At 43.8% G+C, this 21,590-nt stretch overlaps 1 protein-coding gene across 2 annotated transcripts in view; it reads right to left on the reverse strand.

Moving 5' to 3' along the window:
• TTF2 (transcription termination factor 2) overlaps positions 1-21,590 on the reverse strand; it is a 56,128-nt gene that overhangs the window by 18,654 nt on the left and 15,884 nt on the right. The window contains exons 4-11 of one of the 2 annotated variants that reach the window (XM_049765902.1): positions 13,464-13,530; positions 10,875-11,906; positions 10,145-10,259; positions 9,654-9,803; positions 8,571-8,698; positions 6,874-6,955; positions 4,972-5,088; positions 2,275-2,425 (exon numbers count right to left, since the gene is read on the reverse strand). In XM_049765902.1, the coding sequence (XP_049621859.1) occupies positions 2,275-2,425; positions 4,972-5,088; positions 6,874-6,955; positions 8,571-8,698; positions 9,654-9,803; positions 10,145-10,259; positions 10,875-11,906; positions 13,464-13,530 (1,842 nt within the window). Of the gene's footprint in view, positions 1-2,274; positions 2,426-4,971; positions 5,089-6,873; positions 6,956-8,570; positions 8,699-9,653; positions 9,807-10,144; positions 10,260-10,874; positions 11,907-13,463; positions 13,531-21,590 lie in introns of both variants that reach the window. The other variant, XM_049765901.1, reaches the window with a different exon arrangement.

A 21,590-nucleotide genomic window follows, 5' to 3' on the forward strand; every position in this document is an offset into this window, starting at 1 on the left:
GGCAGCGATAAGGTATTTGCCTTGCAAGCAGCTGACCCAGGATGGACCACAGTTTGGTTTCCCGGTTCCTATATGATCCCCTAAGCCAGGAGTGATTTTTTTTCTTTTTTCTTTTTTTGGCTTTTGGGTCACACCCGGCAGCGCTCAGGGGTTACTCCTGGCTCTATACTCAGAAATCGTTCCTGGAAGGCTCAAGGGACCATATGGGATGCCAGGATTCGAACCACCATCCTTCTGTATGCAAGGCAAATGCCTTACCTCCATGCTATCTCTCCAGCCCCCCAGGAGCAATTTCTGAGCACGTAGCCAGGAGTAACCCCTGAGTGTCACTGGGTGTAGCCCAAAATCCAAAAAAAAAAAAAAAAAAAAAAAAGGATAATTGAGAATGATTCCAATCAATTGGCCTGTAAGGGTAAACATCAAGCCAGACATAAACAAAAAACAAATCAGGAGAGATGCATTTTACTTCTAGAACATCAAAGCTAGAAGCAGAACACTCATATCCTCTATCTGAGCAGAGGACAGGCCTGCTAGTGCAGACTGACACTTACGGTTGCTGGGGATTATCAGTCATGAGCATGGAGCCGGAAGCAGTTTCTGAAGTGGCACAGTCTATGTGTGATTGCCCCCAAAAATGTGCCAGTCCCTGCAAGCACAACTAAAATGCTGTGCCCACCACAGCTAGGAAGCCAAACTCTATCAAGCATAACTGTGAACAATGCGAGTCCCAGCAAGCACTCTGCAAATATCATAGCTTCAGAAATACAACCTTGTAAGCCCTGTGGCCAAGCCTGAGCTCTATAAGCTTATGGGCAGTCTTGGGTGAGCCTACAGTTAAAAATGTCCAGTACTCCAGTATGCCATCTTGGATCCCTGTACAACAGCGCTAAGTAGCTTCTGGAGCAAAGCCAGGGATGCTACACTCAACTAAAGCCTCGAGTCCCCATGTAAGCAAAACTAAAGAATGTAAGCAAACACCAATGCAGGAGTATGAACCCTGCACATGTCTACTCAACCCAGTTGAATAATACAACCAGGGGTTGAATCTGGCAATCGTCACAGCCAACTAACTGAGTGCCACCAAGTGTATGCACAGCCCCACACCATAACACTGAAGAGAGTGGAGGGGGAAGTCACTATCTATGAAAACCTCTTCTTTTGTTTTAGGCAATTCATGTATGAAAAAATGAGCCCTGGAGTCAGAGAAATAGCATAGGAGCCAAGGAGCTTGATTTACATGTGACTGACTAACTCAGGTTCAATCCCTGGCATCACATAGCATCTCCTGAGCATCATTGGTGTGACCTCAAAACATCAAAATAAAGCCCTAAATGTTTGGCTGGATTGATAGTTTTTGGGGAGAAGGTCGGCTCTTGCCTTGTATGCAGCTGACCTGTTGTTTCAACTTCAGCACCACGGCCAAAGATAGCATAGAGGTAGGGCGTTTGCCTTGCATGCAGAATGATGGTGGTTGGAATCCTGGCATCCCATATGGTCTCCCAAGTCTACCAGGAGCGATTTCTGAGCGTAGAGCCAGGAAGAACCCCTGAGCACTGCTGGGTGTGACCCCAAAACCAAAAAAAAAAAAAAACAAAAACCAAAAACCTCCAGCATCATATATGATCCTGAGAACTGCTAGGGATCAGTCTTGAACAAGGAGTCAGTATATGACTCCTCAAAAACAACACACACACACACACACACAAAAAAAAAATATATATATATATATAGGGCCAGAGCAATAGGTACAACAGGTAAAACCTTAAAGATGCTGAGCCGAGTTCAAACCCTGGCATCCCATATAGCCCTTGAACATGACCAGGAGTAATCTCAGTGTATTGCCAGATGTGGTTCCAAAACCAAAACACATACATACATTCATATATGTATATCTGTAAAATACAGTGAGTCACATCAACTGATCATTAGTACTGTGTTAAGATGCCTTAAAGTTGGAACTGGTTCCATTTACATTTAGCAGTTAAAAATTTTTTTGAATCTGGGATCAGAAATCCAGCACCAAGAGATAACTGAGATGAATCCACCCATATTAGGGACGCTGCTACCTGCTTGCAGCTGAGGACTCTTCACAGGTGGTTTTGTTGAGAGCAGTAGCAAGGACTGAGCAAAGAAACAGTATTTTCTTTCAGAACAGCTCCTAAACTGATGACAAGTGTCTTGACGGTCACAAACCCTTTAGTCCTAACTGAAGGACGTCTTGGAACAAGTCAGCAGATTCCCTCAGAAACTTCACAATCATCTTGCTGCACTTACACTTTGGCACGCTGGTCCCGGTTTGGCCCATGATAAAGATAGACTCTGAGTTTGTTCTTGCACACGCATTTCTCCACTTCTTTTTTCCAGTGATGGATCAAGGAAGCAGGACAGACAATTAATGTTCCATGAGAAACAACCATAGAGGACTCTTGAGGAAGGGAAAAAACAAAAACACGCCATGTTATAGTCACTAAAATGCCTGGAATAAGTTCTTAGAGGCGCAACTTTCTCCTGACATCATTCAATCTCCCTAAGAACTGCTGCTTTTTTTTTTTTAACTTTTGTTTATTGATTGATTGATCAGTTTTTGGGCCATACTCAGCGGCACTCAGGGCTTACTCCTGGCTCTGTACTCAGAAATCACCCCTGGCAGGCTAGAGGCCCCTATGGAATGCCAGGAATCAAACCAGGTTCCTCTTGGCTGGATGCAAGGCAAACGCCCTACCACTGTGCTATCTCTCCCCCACAGATGTGTTCTTATGTTCACTAGCTAGTTCATCAACCTGTTAACGAAAGAGATGGTCTTTTAGCCCAAAACAATTATTTCTTGGCTTTCCTTTATAGAGCCACACAGGACCTCAGCATTTAAAATTAAAAAAATGGTCAGAGCGATCGAACACTTGGCTGTACACATGGTCAACCCCTGCACTACCAGGAATGATTCCTGAGCGCAGTGCTGAAGTGTGGGTAGAGCCTGAGCTTTGCATGGTGTGCCCCCGCCCCAATAATGACAAAATAAAAAATAGGGCTTCCAGAGAATAGGCGTAAGGGATAAGCTAAATCACATCCTAACTCCCTGAGTTGATTTAAGATAGAGCTGTTGCTTTCTTCCTATAAAACAAAACTGAATTACATCCGCACTGAAAACCCCTTCCAAAAAAAGAAAACATTAGTAGTTAGTGCTGGCAGTATTCATACCATTTGGCCCATCCCTTTGTGTGCACATGCGTATGCGTGCAGACACCTCACAAGGGGACTTGGGAACTGACAGCAGCAGCGTTTGGCCCATGAAGATGGCCAGAGATTTCTCAATGATCAGAAATGAGTAGAGTTATTCGTGTCAATGCAACGTAATACATGTTGTTGCCTGTGCATGCTATACTGGACTTTTAAAGTACTTACAGCTTTGATATTTAAAAAAGGTCAAAGTAGGGGCTGGAGAGATAGCATGGAGGTAAGGCGTTTGCCTTTCATGCAGGAGGTCATCGGTTCGAATCCCAGCGTCCCATATGGTCCCCCGTGCCTGCCCAGAGCAATTTCTGAGCCTGGAGCCAGGAATTACCCCTGAGCACTGCCGGGTGTGACCCCCCAAAAAAAAAAAAGGTCAAAGTAAGATAAATGTTGCCAAGATTGGGCCAGAGCTGTAATAGGGCAGGACCAATCCTAGTCCTCAGCACCACCAGGACTGATTCCTGAAGAGTCAAGAGTAAGCCCTGGAGGCCGAAGAGATTACATTGCAGTAGAGTGTTTGCCTTGCAAGCTCCAGGACGAATGGTGGTTCGAATCCTGGCATCCCTTATGGTCCCCAGTGCCTGCTAGGAGTAATTCCTGAGCACAGAGCCAGGAGGAACTCCCGAGCACAGTTGGTAGAATTTATAAACTCCTTATTGATTATTTCTGAGCCCACAAATAGCTCCCAGAAAGATAAATTAAATCCCATTCTTCCGTCCCTCCTTTTGGGGGAGGCCTTGGTAATAATATCCAGAGTAAATTATCCACACAGACAAAAGATTAGGGGACCAAAGGTTCAGCAAAGAGAGTCTTTTGTCAGTCTGTAACCAGTTCAAAAAGCAAACCGAACCAGCCGTCAGCTCTGGCAAAAAAAAAAAAAAAAAAAAAAAGCCCCTTAAGTCTCTCCAGCAAGCTATTTTATTCTTTCTTTAATCGCCTCCACTTGGAAGATCTAAGTGGAACGACAGGCAAAAACAATATTACAAAAAATACACAACAGAGCTCCACTGAATGTGGCACAAAAACAAAAACAAAACAAAAAAAGAGTAAGACCTGAGTCCATCTGGATATGTCCCCCAAACAAAACAATAAGCAGAAAAGCACAATGCAGACAGTGGTGGAATGAAGGCTTTGCTAAAGCCTTGGGTTCAATCTATAGTACCAAAATCAAAGCCAAAACAAAACAAAACAAAACAAAAAAAAAAACAGAAAGAGAGAGATGCTGTACAGAACCTGAAATTTCTAGATAGATTCTCAGACTCATGGGAAATGGTTTTTGCGATGGTGGCTAACATTTGCATCTCTGTTGTATCTTTCTTAAAAAAAAAACAAAAACAAAAAAAAAAACAACCCAAAGCCAATATATTCACTAATTTAAAGTTAGCCTGTTGCCATCTCAACATTCCTGCTTAAACATTTCTCTGCTTAAAGTGTCTTGTAGAGCCTTAATGTTCTCCATTAAGACTTTCCATGACTACATTTAACTAAGTGTTAAATATATGTAAACTGAGTTTAACATATGCTAGACGTGAATGATAATCACTATTAGCACATTCAGCATCAAAAATACCTTAGCAAGTGGCCTCATACTTTTTTTTTTAGTAGCTGCAAAGAGGATCATCCAGGAGATGAGCCAAGAGATGAGCCACACAAGACCCAAACAGCCCTCTCAGCGTTTAAGAATTTCTACTCCCGCCTGCTGAAATAACGGGGAAGGACAGGCTGGCAGAAACCTCTGCGTACCATCTCTCGAAAGCCAAGTTGAAGTCGTGTCGTCCTTCTCCTTGATTCTCTCTTGATTCTTCTGGATGAGAATGAGTGCGATCATTGTCAGGGTTTTCCCTAATCCCATGTCATCCGCTGGGTGGAAAACAGAAACAGGAGAGTTCGTAGAGCCAGGAATGGACTAACTCAATGGAAACTACTTTGTTCTTTGCTGACAATATTGTTGTAGTCAGTACTTTCTGCTGACCCTGATTATATCTTCATCCTATTCAAATCATTCCTCACTCTGTGGCTATTCGACATTGAGATCTAGATCAAAGACCAAAGACATTTACTCATCTTGAAAATCTGAACTCTTTCCTTGAGCTCAAGGAATGAGGCATAGATGGGTTGCCTGGATCATATTTCGGGTTGATCCCTGGCAGTGTGTAGGCCCTTAGGTACTGCAAGCAGCAACTCCATAACTAACAACCATAGCCAATTCTTTAGGTCCCATTTTAGTCTCTGTTCTGTTACTTAACAAGTATTAGATAGTTAGATACATCAAGTATTAGATATCTATATCTTCCTCAAGATGATAGTGCTGCCTAATCTTTTTGTTATTCTCTATAGCACAAAGATATATCCTGTAAGTGAATAAATCCTCCTACTGAGTTGGCTGGTGCTACCATACACCTGGACACAGACCATACATCTGGACACAGGAGTTCGCTCAGAATGGATCTTATTTAACTTACTCGTCAACTAGAAGCATAAAAGAGCATCTTAGTTACATATTTCACTGGATCAGTCACTGAGCATATCTAGCTATTCATTGCCTCTGATATAGTATTATCTTCTTTTTCACATTGAAGCAACAACAGAAGTAACACGTGGCATGGATGCTAGCTCAAATCCTGGCCCCAACAGAGTTCAGGCTGCCTGTTGTAGTCTGTGCTGGGCTGGTGTCCAGAATGTGGCTATAAGGAGAATTGGTAACAGCATCACTCCCAGAGCTGGTAACAGTGTCTCACTGTATCCAAACTATACAATACATGGCTGCTGCCGCCTGCATGTCCATATACACAGTAGAATAGATGGAGTAGCTATCTATGCAATCAGTCCCAAAACAGAAAGCTGGGACAACAAATCTCTGAGGAGCTACCCTGGAGGGCAATGTCTGATGTGAGCTGTCTCAGTGATTTCCTCCCTACAAGGAGGTGTTTCCTGCATGCATCCAGAGCATAAAATTATCCCTAGAAATGAGTCCTCCAGGAACATGGCCTGGAATCTTCTAGATATAGCTGTGGGTGCCGCTTCCTATGGTTAATTTCTATTTGTATTAAGCTAATTTTATTATTTTTCTGTTATGACATATAAGCACAAATATACTCTGGGAATTCCTACACATCATTCAGTCTGGTGTTGGCCTGGAAAGTCCTACCATAGCCATTTACTAACCATAATGGGCATCTGCTAGGTTTTCTAAAAGTCAAGCATTTTTCACAAGTTGGAATTTGTTATGGGATGTGTCCTCAAATTACTGGGAAAATGCTTCCCATGCGTCCATGCAGCTCCTGAAGCAGAAGCAAGACTTGAACTTTTTTTGAGACCCACGAGTTGATGTCCATTCTATATGGGTGATTCAGAATAGGCACCCTGAGAAATCCTGATGGACAGAGCAGGCATGACTGTGGTCACAATACTCCAATGGGAGGACTTGGTTTTGGCTACTGTTCCCAGGAGTCTGCTCTCTACCTTAATTCTCAACATCTCAGATTCTATGGGCCAGCACAGAATAAACTCTGCTCAGTTTAACCAGCTAGAGTCGGCTTCTACTGTTCTACTGCATGCAGCCAAGACATGGTTGATCCCACAGTTGTGAATCCGTTCTTACTCTTTACCAAGCCAACATTTTTCTGATCATAGTATCCTACTTACCCAGAATTCCTCCTTGTGGCTTCTGACTTTCCCGCCATAGTAACCAGGCTAACGCCTGTTTCTGATGCATCAGCAAAGGGAACTGGCAGAGATAATGAACAAGAGTCAAGTGTAAGTTCCTCACGAGAGGCTTTCCTCCCTAATAGCTGAGCTATTACAGAAGCTACTTATGGATGCTTGAGGGCCTTGGCTCCATGCCCTTACCCAGTGTCACCACACTCCAGTGAACTGAAAGAGTTGTCTTGCTTTTCTCTGAGGAGCTCCTCTCTTACTCTCAGATGGGAGTCCAGCTCTGTCTCAGTTCTACTAATTGGTCGCCAGACATTTCATAGTTTTTTTTCCCTCATCATCTCCTATGACCCTCCTCTTTGTAGCCTATGTCAAAAATGTCAATGGTCCTTTCATTGTCCCCTTTTTCTTGTCCTACATTACTTATTATCCCTGTAACAGTTCAGCAGCAGCCACAGAAGTGGCTTCTTTAAAAAAGACCTTAATAGGGCTCGAGAGATAGCATGGAGGTAGGGCATTTGCCTTGCATGCAGAAGGATGGTAGTTGGAATCCAGCATCCCATATGGTCCCCTGAGCCTGCCAGGAGTAATTTCTGAGAGTAGAACCAGGACTAACCCCTGAGCGTTGCCAGCTATGACCCCAGGTCCCCACCTCTCCCCCAAAAAAGAACTTAATCAACTGTCATTGGCTGGCAGTTTGGTTTGGGGTATCAAGTGAGGCTTGGAGTAGGAGTTGTGAAGTTGTGAGGTAGCATTGGGTGGAAAAGTGGATCGGTGAACGGTTTCTACATCTGGCTACAGCTTGCTCTCTAATTTCTACGGGACTAAATTGTATTTTCCTAGATGGTTTATTCTCTTGCCTTGTTTACCTCTTCCTTGTACCTAGCCTCAACCTTGGTCCCAAACCCAGCTCTCTCCCCTTCTTTCTCCCTCTCCCAGCCTAGGGGTATGTCATACAAAATTTGGCCTCTCTGCAGTCCCTGTTCATTAAAATAGGCTTAAAGAAACATCTTGTCAAAGTCTTGTCTGCTCGACCTCTGGCCGGTCAAGGGCCCCGTGGGCTCTGGCAGTCTTTTCCTTCTCCCCTTTATCTTGTACTTGGTGACAAAAACTATCATTGAAATGCACCCCTGTTCAAAGTTTCAGTGACTACTTAAACATCTCCTGTACTCCAGAACAGGACTTCTATAGGCTCAGAGGTCCCAGCGCTCCCAGCTCAGGGATTCTGTCCAGAGCACCAACTATGTTTTCCTTTTAAACACCAAAACTTTGGTCTCTACCCACTCTATCTTTACTCCTCCAGTTTCTCAAGACAACAAATAATCAGAGTAACTTTCCCCCTTGTTCCAATTCCCTTTATACTTTTGTGGACAGAAGACAGTATACTATCTGATCTCACTTTCTCTAAGGTCATTCTCTCACTTTTAAAATAAATGCTATGAGTGCCTACACCCCACCTTGTTCATTCAGGGAGCAACTCTATATCTGAGTGACAGCTCAAGGTGCTATATGTGGATCCTTTAGCGCTAACAAACATGTGCCAGGGAAAAAGTGATCCCTTCCCCATCCCCGTCAACAAAAAGGAAGAACCGGAAATCACTAAAGCCTCAACAACATGGCTGCCCATTGCCAAGGCCCTTCGCTGGCTGCTCTATGTATGCAGGGACACGTGAGTCTTCCCAGCTCACCTTCAACCCAGCGGGGTCCTCTACCATGGCGGACTCATCAGGACGCGACTTCAGGGACTGATGTAGCTCCTCAATGGCTTCTCTTGTGACTTTCCACACAGAATGCAACGGGTCGAGGTGCGAAAGGCCTGCACACAAGAGGCCATCCCGTGATGAGGGCACAAGGTGAGGTCCTGACAATGGCTGTGTGCAACTTTGCTTTGATGTCCAGGTGCCACAACTGTACAAACTCAAATTCTTGCCTCTAGATCCTCCCAAGCTCCCAGGCTCCTCTATCCCACTCTGCGTCTCTCTTTCTTAAAACTATCATCCTAAAGGACAGAGAAGTAAAATGCAAAAATAAGGTAGCCCATAATCGCATGTTTTATAGGTCACTGGTTCCTTCTGCCAGCCGACACACATGGAACCTCCTAGTTACATAGGATATGTGGTCTCAGTGGTTCTATCAGTCATGGGTCTTCCCTCATGTGATTCCTCTGCCTTTATATAAACATATGGATACACGTGCACACATAGCTACCCGCGCACCCACACACCCCCATACAGTCTCTTCTCCTCCATGGTTCCTGTCTTTCCTGATATCAGTCCTTTTGAGGGCACAAACAGACACACTATGATGTGAGTTGGAGCTTTGATGCACAAGCATTTACTGGATGCCTCCTATGTGATGGTGAGAGAATTCACTGATAAAGTTCCTTTGAGCAAGGCAAACACAGTTACTGTCCAAGATCTAACTCATATCATACCAAGCTCAGCCAAGTATCACGATCTGAAACAAAGGCAATCAACAGCTCTAGAAAGGCCTCTCCATTCATACAGACACCGAGACAGTCACCTGTGTAGTAATCGACAAAAAATCCTTTTTTGGGGGGAGGGAAGAGGTGTATGTATTTCTAGGCCAAACCCAGCAGCGCTCAGGAATAGCTCCTGGCTCTGTGCTCAGAAATCACTCCTGGCAGGATCAGGAGACCATATGAGATGCCAGGGATCAAACTTGGGTTAGCTGCACGCAAGGCAAATGCCCTACCCAGCATGCTATCGCTCTGCCCCTAATTAACAGAATCTTACCTCCATGGCACTGACTGTTTTTTCCGACAGTTTTCAGTCCCAGAGAATGCTGAGACTGGAGCTGTTGGACCTGCAGAGGTTGAGGCGGCACCAAGTGGGGAACATCGGCGGTACTTCTGAAGTTACTCTGTTGTGGTGCTTGAGTATTATTTGTCTCAGGAGTGTCTGCTAAGGACAATAAGAGAAGAGTTTTAAGTTCAGAAAAATGAAGGGACTTTAAGTGAAGTAGTGAAGAAGGATGACAGACTTCCTGACGAGCACAGAGTTAACACAATTGCTTAAACATAAGAGTTGAATTGACAGGAGATAGGAAACTTGCAGATCACAGGCATGATTTTAAGGGAAGCACAGGAGAAGGTGCTAAAATCAAAAGGCAAATAAATCAAGAGGACTATTTCCTGGAACAGTTTTGCAAGTAAGGTTTCGCTCATCCAGTTCATGTGAACCACAATTTCTCACTCATCTAGTTCACGTGAGCTTCAACTTCCCGGGTGCAACCCATTTACCTTGCTCGGGGCAGAGGGCTAGCGAGCTAAGCGCGTCCTCCAGCTCCTGAATTTGCTTGTGCAGTTTCTGACCCTTGTCTGGAAGAGCCTGGACGTTCACTGATGCCAGTGTGCCCTGCAAAACAGATCCTCTAAGAAAGGCACTCTCCTGACAGGGACAACTTCAGGTAACCAGAGCCTGAAATGCTAGAGCTCCATATTATGGCTTTTTCTTTTTGTTGTTTTTTGGGTCACACCCGGCAGTGCTCAGGGGTTACTCCTGGCTCTAGGCTCAGAAATCGCCCCTGGCAGGCACAGGGCACCATATGGGATGCTGGGATTCAAACCACCGTCCTTCTGCATGGAAGGCAGATGCCTTACCTCCATGCAATCTCTCCGGCCCATATTATGGCTTTTTCACTATGTTGGAAACCTGAACTTTTGAGGGGTGTAAGTTCAGCTGACTTAAATCTGTAACTCTAAATACAGGGAAAGATTAAATATGTACCCAGCTCTGAAACCTTCTCATATTATTTATTTTTTTTTGGTCATACCCGGCGGTGCTCAGGGGTTACTCCTGGCTCTGCGCTCAGAAGTCGCTCCTGGCAAGCTCGGGGGACTATATGGGATGTCGGGACTTGAAACACGTTCTGTCCTGAATCAGCTGTGTTAAGATCTTCAACATATTCGCAGACTCCCAATTGTAAGCAGTGCCCTAAGCTTTGAAGCAGACCCTGGTGAGTCAAGTTACCTTCTTCTGCTTCAGCTGTGCGCTGAGGTACACACGTCGGGCTACCGGGTCCACAGTTTCCACCTTCTTGGAAACGCTTGAAACAAGAGACGGGTTTTTCTGCACACTCTGAGCAGAGAGTTTAGGATGCTCCTTTTCCCCAGAGTTTGGAGTCTCATCGAAGAGCAAGGGGCTCCCTGGCATCTGGGACGCAGAGACCGCCTCATCTTCCTCGCTGTCACTGCTGCTGGGGTCAGCAGCTCGCCTCGCTTCCCAGGACAGCCCGGTGGCCAATGCTGCAGGACCTCTGACTGGTCCTGGCAAAGCCTGGACATGCCCGGGGAGCTGCGCCTGCCCGATGGTCTGAGAGCCCCGACTGTCCTCTGTCTTGCTTGTCTCCAAAGTCTTGGGGTGCTCCTTGCTGTGGGGTTCGCTCTTTTGGGGCTTGCTTATCGGATTCTGACTAGGAGCCACTGGAGGCAAAGTTCTGATTTCCTTTTCTCTAGGAGGTACTGGTCCTTTTTTCACAAGGTGGCCCTCCCCATTTGGTTTCTTAGGCACGGACACAGAGGATTTTGTTCTGTCACCACCGTGGCCCTCTCTGGATGAAATCACCAAAAGATCTTTCTGGGGGGCTCCTGGGATCTCTTTTGTTTCACTCTGTTTCTCTCTTGTCTCCAGTCGCTGCTTCTCTTGAATGGCAGCTTGCTTTGAGTTAAGTGCCAGGCCAGAAGAGAAATCCTTCTCCACCCAGCTGTCAGATTTGGGTTTCTGCTCCATCTTCTTATTCCTGCACTCAGGTTCCTGTGGCTTCTCTTCATTCACAGATTCAGGTTTCGGCTGCTTCTTCTGATCCGAGAACCGGTCTTCCTTTTTGCTTGGCTTCTCATCATTCCACTTTTTCTCACTGTTAGCCTGTTTCCAGCGAGAAGGTTCTTGATTCTTGTTAAGTACCTTGAAAGGGTTTCTCTGCTCACTGGAAGGATAATGAAATGGCTTAGACGCAGGCTGGGACTGACTGGCTACACCATGTTCCTCTTGGAGAGTAGGGGCCTAAAAGACAAATTCACTTTAGTTAAAAATACCTTCCTACCTGGGGAAGGAAGAGGTGGGTGATCCTTTTATGACTGAAACCCAACTACAATCATGTATGTGAGCATAGTGATGAAATAAAAAAATTTAAAAAAAATACTTTCTTATCTAGTTGTTCTTCCTCAGAGGAAATGAGAAGAGAGAAAGCAGTCCATTATTTCAGAATGTTACTGCAATCACTTCTTCTTTTCATTTTTTTCATTTTTTTTTTTTTTGGGATTTTTGGGCCACACCCGGCGGTGCTCAGGGGTTACTCCTGGCTGTCTGCTCAGAAATAGCTCCTGGCAGGCACGGGGGACCATATGGGACACCGGGATTCGAACCAACCACCTTTGGTCCTGGATCGGGTGCTTGCAAGGCAAACGCCGCTGTGCTATCTCTCCAGGCCCCTGCAATCACTCCTGCCTCTGTAAAAGCCTAATGCCAAACTCACAAACAGGAGCTCCTGATAGTTCATAGGGGACCCCAGCACCAAGGTACTACCAAGAGTGATCACCCCCAGAACCAGGAAAAGTCTGAGCTCTGCCAGGTGTTAACCCAACCTCTCTCTCCCACCTCCCCAAAACTTGCACAGAACTAATAGCCCTGGTTGCTCAGAACTTCTTTCTTATTTGTTTTGTTTGGGGCCACATCTGGTGATGCTCAGGGGTTACTCTTGGCTATGCACTCAGAAATCGCTCCTGGCTTGGGGGACCATATGGGGTGCCGGAGGATCCAACCAAGGTCTATCCTAGGTCAGCTTGTGCAAGGCAAACGCCCTACTGTTGCACCACCGCTCCAGCCCCTGCTTAGCCCTTTTTTTTTTTTACCACGATCAAGAAATAATAATCAATCAAAGAGCTTCTAGGACAATAATACGCATTTTATGCATATTAAACATTTATGCACCTTACTGAACAAAGGAAGACTGAAATGAAGAATGATGAACAATGGCTGCAAAGATCAGAAAAAGAAATGACTAGGCATTAAATACTCCTCATGGAAATCACACGTAATTTTCTTGAAAAATTGTCCCCCTCTAAATAAACATTTGCCCACACTGAAACGATGTCATATGTAGGATTTTTTAGTGGTCTGCTGGTTTTTTGGTTTTTGTTTCTTAATTTTGAGCTTACGAAGTCTTATGATCTATAGTCAGAAATTCAACCATGAGTTCTACCCAAACAAGTTTGCCCGCCCCTGATCTAGCTCCTCTAAGTCCCAGGAGGTCTCCCCGAATTCTAGCATTCTGGAAGTGGGTAGATTGTACTTAATCTCTGCTAACAGTAAGTTGCTCTTGGCCTACAGGAAGTTGCTGGGGTTCTTCAAAACTTAATTTTTCCCTAAGTAGGAAATAAACTAGTTGAGTTTAAGTACGTAAAATAGGAAACAAATCATTAATACCCATATAGGATCCAGATTGACATTGGAATTAAAAGGTTTACTCAGTTTTAGCGACAATTTGATGAAGACAAACTCTTAAGGCCTATCTATGGCATTGCAGATTTACGGTAACAGATTTGAAACCAAGATTCCTACCTGCCATGGGACATTTCCACACCACTTCTTCCCCTCGGCCTTACTTTTACTGCATCGGAAGAACAATCTGATGAAATATAAAACAGAACCAAAGCCATGGAAACTCATTAAATTAAGAATAATTTGTTTTTAATACAGGAAAATATCTTAAACCATTTCATAACCTTTCAGTTATGAAAGGTCACTTAAAACTAATTATTCCCTTATACCAAGTTAAAAATTATTTTATTTCACAGGTCACCTAGGGGCTGAGAAGAACTGAAACATCACATCTATCAATGTGATATGAGCACATTTATGCATTTAACTGAACAAAGGAAGACTGAAATGGAGAAGGACTAACAGTGACTGCAAAAAATCAGAAAAAGAGCTAAGTAGGCATTAAATATTCCTGATAGACAGCCTTTCTTATAAAGGAAAATAAAAATGAATATAACAGCAAGCCAATCTAAAACAGCAAAAAAACGGAAAATAAATAAGCAAACAAAATCCCTCAATTTGGTCAAATCTTGACCTAAAATAAATCAATTTAAAGGCAATGTAGAGGGACCAAAGACAGTACAGTGATAGGCATTTGCTTGCATGCAGCTGACCCAGAAGGGTCTGGTTTGATTCTTAGCATCCCATAGGGCCCCCAGCCTGCCAGGAAAGATTTATTTCTTTTTCTTTTTTTGGTTTTTGGGCCAAACCTGGTGACGCTCAGTGGTTACTCCTGGCTATGTGTTCAGAAATCATTCCTGACTTGGGGGACCATATGGAACGCTGGGGATTGAATCGCGGTCCATCCTAGGTCAGCCGTGTGCAAGGCAAACACCCTACTGCTGCGCCACCGCTCCGGGCCCATGCCAGGAGAGATTTCTGAGTGCAGAGCCAGGAGCAACCCCTGAGCTCTACTGGGTGTGGCCCAAACAATCAATTAATCAATAAAGTTTAAAAAGAATAAAAAAATGCAGAGAAATGCATAAAACTGGACCATAAGGATAGATAAACAATCTTGACTGTGGGAAACTCTATGACACACAACCTGATTCCTTCAATAAATATAAGGAAGAAAAAGGGAAGAATGAGGGAGATTTAATAGGCATATCAATCAACTGAAATTTTGTGGATATTACTGGATCTTGATTAAAGCATATAAACCAGTTATTGAAAAGTAAATTGACGGGGCCAGAGAGATAGCATGGAGGTAAGGCATTTGCCTTGCATGCAGAAGGACGGTGGTTCGAATCCCAGCATCCCATATGGTCTCCCCGAGCACGGTAGGAGCGATTTCTGAGCGTAGAGCCAGGAGGAATTCCTGAGCACTGACAGTTGTGACCCCCCCCCAAATACAAAAAACAAAAAGTAAACTGACACACCTATGAATCTGTAAAAATCTGAGCATTTGGATTCCAACTGCTAACAACAGAAAAGAGCCCATTTCATTTTTCCCCTTTATTTAAAACACTGTAACTACTTTCCTGCTATGGTTGTCATAGTGGTCCCTTCTCTAACCATTTGTCCATCTATTTATAAACATCCAGGATGTTTCAAAGTGTGGCAGAAGCTAAGATCTACCTGGGCCAAGATCAGCCAAGGAGTCAGCAAGTGTGGAACCATATGATTTGACCCTATCTTCTGTCATATATTTCTGCAATATTTAATGGTTTATTCCCAGGGCAAGGCAGTCACTACACACAGAAACACATCCCAGATTGTAGCTAGAACAGAGCTGGCTGCCATGCCTCATTCCCAAACTGCCTCTCAAAGAATGTAGCTCCTTTGAACCCTATTTATAAACCAGACCCCCAGGGCCTGAGAGATAGCATGGAGGTAAGGCATTTGCCTCACATGCAGAAGGTCAGTGGTTCGAATCCCAGCATCCCATATGGTCCCCTGTGCCTGCCAGAGGCGATTTCTGAGCATAGAGCCAGGAGAAACCCCTGAGTGCTGCCGGGTGTGACCCCAAAAAACAAAACAAAAAAAAAACCAAAACTATAAACTAGACCCCCACCTGGGCCTACGGATCAGAGCCCTATGGGTCCCTCAGTACCTGCTTCCTATCATCTATGCTCGGTTCTTCTACATTCCCATCTTCCTTCACTAACTTGATACAGTATGTTTGTTGTACTCAGCTGATTGGACCTATCTGCCCAGAGATATTTCCAGAAAGCTGAACTGTTGCCAACACTGCCTTTTGTACTTAATCACCAATCAATTTTGCTCCACGAATAGAATCAATCAGTCTTTTTATAGCTAAGATATGTCCTCAAAACTTTTTTCTTTCTTTCTGAGGTCAGACCTAACTGTGGTCAGGGACTATACTCCCAGCTCTGTGCTTGAAGGTCACTCCCAGAGAAGATGGGTTCAGCGGGGATCCATGCTATGCCAGGAATCAAACCTGGGCATCCTGTATGCAAAGCAGGGGCTCGGTTTACCTCTCTCTAACTCAACTCAAAAACTGAATCAGGGCTGGAGCGATGGCACAAACAGTAAGGTGTCTGCCTTGCCGGCACGAGTCAGCATCCCATATGGTCCTCCAAACCAGGAGTAACCCCTGAGCATCATCAGGTGTGGCCCCAAAACCAAAACAAAAAACAAAAACTTTATCAGTTCAATTAGTGTGTGTATATGTGTGTGTGTGTGTGTGTGTGTGTGTGTGTGTGTGTGTGTGTGTGTTGCCAGGAAATCAATCCCAGAGCCTCTGTATGAGTTTGGCTTCTGTCAGCAGACCTGTCATCGACACAATCTTCACTACACTAAATAATTGCATGTGCCACTTTTATCCAGTAAGCCACTATAAAAGGGGCTTTATAGACACACAATAATTCAAGTGTTCTTTTTTTGGGGGGATGGGGGGGTCACACCCGGCAGTGCTCATGCTCCTGGCTCTATGCTCAGAAATCGCCCCTGGCAGGTTCGGGGACCATATGGGATGCAGGGATTCAAACCACTGTCCTTCTGCATGAGAGGCAAACGCCTTACTTTCATGCTATCTCTCTGGTCCCAATTCAAGTGTTCTTAAGTCTTGAGTACCATTCCACAACTAGTGACTCCAAGAACTAAAATGTATTGTATCCATTTATAGACAAAACTCCCCCCAAAATATCCCTATTTTGATTTCATATCCTTGAGGGGAAGGAAAAAGAGCACAAACTCAGCAGTTCAATGAGAATGCCCAACACTGATGAAGAAAGAAATGATGCCTCATTTCTATCAAGGCCAAAATTCTTCCCTCTGGTCCTGACAGTACCCAAAGGAAGGAGCTGGGTTGCAGACAGAAGCATGCTGGTGAGTGGCACCATCTGGTGTTGGTGAAGGCAGAGAACTGCACACCATGCCAGGATCTGGAACATGGCCCCTGGGCCTTTCTCCTTTTGCCAGCTATTCAGGATAAACTTGCCAGAGATTCAAGGCTCACCAGAGGATGTAGAGGATGTCAAGTACAGTAAAATAAAGCCCAACTTGGGGGAAGGAGAGGCTGTACTCCCAGAGATCAAGGTTTCTCTGAAAAGCCCCCGTCTTATTCCTTCTTATTCAGTTGGGCTTAGTACCACTTTTTATAGTGTGGATATCCAGCCTGTACCACTCTGAAGTACTAAATTTTCTTTTCTTTTTTGTACTTTTTAAGGGTGGGTCACACCCGGCTATGGAGGTGCTCAGGGGTTTACTCCTGGCTCTGAGTTCAGAAATCGCTCCTGGCAGGCTCAGGGGACCAATATGGGATGCCGGGAATCAAACTGCGGTCTGTCCTGTGTTGGCCACATGCAAGGCAAACAAACACCCTACTGCTGTGCTATCATTCTGGCCCTCTAGATTTTTTTTTTAATTTAACCTGTAATACAGGACTTACTTTATTTGTTCTAAAACAACATTTTAAACATATTTCTACTTCCTTTTATTGGGCACCCCAGATCATAGGATGGCCAGAGTCACTTGGCACATACATGGCCCAGGGGCCAAGCTCAAAGTCTCAAGCTTAACATGGGCACTTCCCATGTCATGCCCCCCAACCACCAACCTACTCTCCTTGCTGGGTGTCCCAAGCATCCTCTCATCATTTTCAGGGGGTATGAATTTTTGGCCCCGTGTCCTTGTGCTTGCTGGGCAATTATTGTATTAGCCACTGAGATACCTTCTAGGCCTTAAGACAACATTGCAGAACCCCAGTAAAACTTCTCTTGACAAGTGGTCTAGACTTGAAGAAAAAACAGCCCCCCTAGAAACAGCTTTCTCTTCTTTAAACTAATGATGACTTCTCAGTTGTCTACTTAGTATTCATAGAACATGCTAAAAACTAGTTCTTAAAATATTACCTTCAACACAGAACTCATCTTGAAGCTGCACACTTAATTTTTTTTAAATAATACCTTTATTTAAACACCTTGATTACAAACATGACTACAGTTGGGTTTCAATCACAAAGAGAACACCCTCTTTACCAAAGCAACATTTCCACCACCAATGCCCCTATCTCCCTCCACCCAACCCCTTGCCTGTATTCGAGACAGGCATTCTACATCTCTCACTTATTGACAGTGTCATGATAGTTGTCAGTGTAGTTTTTTTCTCTAACTGCACTCACCACTCTTTGTGGTGAGCTTCGTATCATGGGCCGGTCCCTCCAGCCCTCCTCTCTTTTGTCTCTGAAAATTATTGCAAGAATGTCTTTCATTTTTCTTAAAACCCATAGATGAGTGAGACTATTCTACGTCTTTCTCCCTCTGACTTATTTCATTCAGGATAAGTTTCCATGTACATCCATGTATAGGAAATTTCATGACTTCATCTCTCCTGATGGCTGCATAATATTCCATTGTGTATATGTACCACAGTTTCTTTAGCCACTGTTTCATCTGTTGTCAGGCATCTGGGCTGTTTCCAGATTCTGGCTATTGTAAGTATTTAATAGCCAGTAAATATTGTAAATTCATTGTGCTGCAATGAATAGAAGTGTGAGGAAGGGGTTTTTGAATTGTATTTTTTTGTTCCTAGGGTATCCCTAGGAGTGGGATAGCTGGATCCTATGGGAGCTAAATGCACACTTAATTTTTTCAAGTGTAAAATGGGTTTAGTCCAAAGCTGTGTCATCCACAAATCTCAATATTCCTCATTCCTTCGTCTTAAAAGCGATGACTGTTACCCATCAACCCAACATAGCAACTGCCTGTTTCAGTGCCAAGCTAAGAGCAACACACACAGTTTCACCATGACTTCACACCCAAGGAAGTTGGAGGCTACGTGATCACTAAACCCAATGACAAAACAGATATTCCCTGCCAGGGAAAAAAAAAAAGTCCTCTCCATTCTCTCTCAGCAAATCTTTCTCTAATCACAGTACACCCAAGGGCACTGTCATTGCCTCAATCCAAGTTCATCACCTTTCATTTGGTGAAAGTAGCTAGTAGCTGTGTCCAGAGTGAAAGGATTGAAACTAAAAACCCTCATTATAGCCATGGGACCTGAGATCCCTTTCTTAACCCGCCCCCCCCCCCCCAAATGCTTCTTTTTATCTGTAAAACAAGGACAGGAAGACACACAACAGATTCTGGGATGATAAGAGATGCACATGCCATGCTATTATTCTGAGGGGCTTTCTTACTCTATTGTCCGCACTGCTTAATCTCCATAATTCATCTTTTAGTGCAAACTGGACTCTTGATGGCTTTCAGCATCTAAAAATGTGGTTCTATCAGGCACGCACATATGTGCGTGCATGTGTGTGTGTTTGTATGTGTCCCAGATTCAGGAAGGCACCCTTCCTTCATGCATTAGAGCCTTGCTAGGTCCTCTTAGCAGCAGAAAACAAGTATAAATTCCATTTTTTTTTTTTTTTTTTTTGGTTTTTGGGTCACATCCGGCAGCACACAGGGGTTACTCCTGGCTCTATGCTTAGAAATAGCTCCTGGCGGGGCCAGAGAGATAGCATGGAGGTAAGGTGTTTGCCTTGCATGCAGAAAGACAGTGGTTCAAATCCCCCAAGCCTTCCAAAAGCGATTTCTGAGCAGAGCCAGGAGTAACCCCTGAGCGCTGCTGGGTGTGACCAAAAACCAAAAACCAAAAAAAAAAAAAAACTAACAAAAAGGAAAGCGCCTGGCAGACTCGGGGGACCATATGGGATGCTGAGATTCAAACAACCGACCTTCTGCATGCAAGGCAAACACCTTATCTCCATGCTATCTCTCCGGCCCCATAAATTCCATTTTCAACAGCATAAAAGGAAATTAACACTGAAGACTAAAATTAACAGGGAATAGAACTAGATGTTGAAAATATTAAATGATGCTGAAATACACTTTTGGGGAGAGCCAAATTTTGAGTTTTATTTTTTATATATCAATTCATGATTGGGTTTCAGGCACACAACGTTTCAACACCAATCCCTTCACCAGTGTCTACTTCCATTCTTCCTTCCACTAATGCCTCCAACCAGTCTTCTTCGACAAGTGGTGATTTTTCTTTTTTTGTGTGTGGGGGGCACACCAGGCAGCACTCTGGGGTTACTCCCAGCTCTGCACTCAGAAATTACTTTTGGCAAGTGGCATGCTTATGTATGGGATGCGGGGGATAGAACCTGCGTCAGCCTTGTGTCAGCTAAACATCCTGTGCTATCACTCTGACCTCAGTTTATTTTTTAACTATAAATTTTTGTACTGTGTTTACAGTACTGTTGCTGGTAGGGTTTCATACATAAAACCTCCTTATTTTTCATCACCAGCTCATCCTCTTGGTTGAACATTTTATTCTGCCACTGGTGTTTTCCAAACCTCCCCATCTCCTCCTATTCTCCAGCCTCTCAAAGGGCTTGCTTTCTACAATACGATCTCTTATGTTCTTTGTTTCTACTGTCTTTGAGGACTCTTTATTTGAACATTATGCTTCTTTATATCCCGCATATGAGAAAGCTCATTCTGTGTCTGTCTCTCTTCTTCACACTAACTTCACTCACTGCTGACGGAAATTTTACAAGTCACAAATATATAGGCTCAAGACTAAGACTAAAACTGTCATTCTTTTTTTTTTTTTGGGTCACATCCGGTGCCGCTCAGGGGTTACTCCTGGCTCTACACTCAGAAATCGCTCCTGGCAGGCTCAGGGGACTATATGGGATGCCGGAATTCGAGCCACTGTCCTTCTGCATGCAAGGCAAACGGCTTGCCTCCATGCTATCTCTCCAGCCCCAAAACTGTCATTCTTAATAACAGTCCTCCTTAACTTAATCTTTATAAATTCAACTAATCCTAAGAAGTATTTCTGTGGAAATCTACAAAATTGCTTTTATGCTTTTATGGGAATGCAAAATACCTAAAAGTTAACCTTGGGGAGAAAATAAGTCAGAAAACTCAAGATATAATGTCATCTGAATGTGTAAAAATAGAAACTGGATCAATAGATTAGATGAGTAAAGGCTAGAAACAACCATATATGGCATCGATTGATTTTCAGAAGAGTCAAGTATTTATATGGGAAAAGAAAAATCTTCAAAAATGCTACTGAGACTGGAGAGACAATATAGGAGCTGAGGCACTTGCCTTCCATGCAGCCAACCTCTCGCATCACATATGGAACCCCTGAGCATGGCCAGGATAAATCCCTTGGCACAGAGCCAGGAGTTAACCCTAGGCACAGACAGGTGTGATCCAAACAAAAGGCAGTGCTAAAATAACCATATAATATTCATTCAAAATATAAAGGGAGAAAACGAACATCTATTTTTCTTACAATCAAATTAATTTGAGGCAAATAATAGAATTAAAAAAGAAACATTGAAAAAATCATAAAGCTTCCAAAAGAAACCACTATAGATATGGGTGATCTTAGGGCAGGCAATGTTTCTCAGAGCGAATACAAAAGCACCATTAAAAAATGATAAATACAACATCTTAAAAATGAAAAATTTCGGGGCTTCAAAAGACAGTTAAGAAAATGAGAATCACAGAGCAAATATGCCAAAGGTCTTTTGAGAATATACGTTTCCTAACTTAATAATAAAAAGAAAAATAACACCATATTTTGAAATGGAGAAAAATCCGCGGTTATATGTTGTGATTTATGTTCACAGTTTTGATATAATTAAATTGGAGCAACGTGGATGAATCTCAATGGCCCAGCAAAGGGAGACTGCAAGGTTGTATGAGTGGAGCAAGA

Source organism: Suncus etruscus, chromosome 19 (assembly GCF_024139225.1).
Source record: "Suncus etruscus isolate mSunEtr1 chromosome 19, mSunEtr1.pri.cur, whole genome shotgun sequence".
Classification (NCBI taxonomy): Eukaryota; Metazoa; Chordata; class Mammalia; order Eulipotyphla; family Soricidae; genus Suncus; species Suncus etruscus.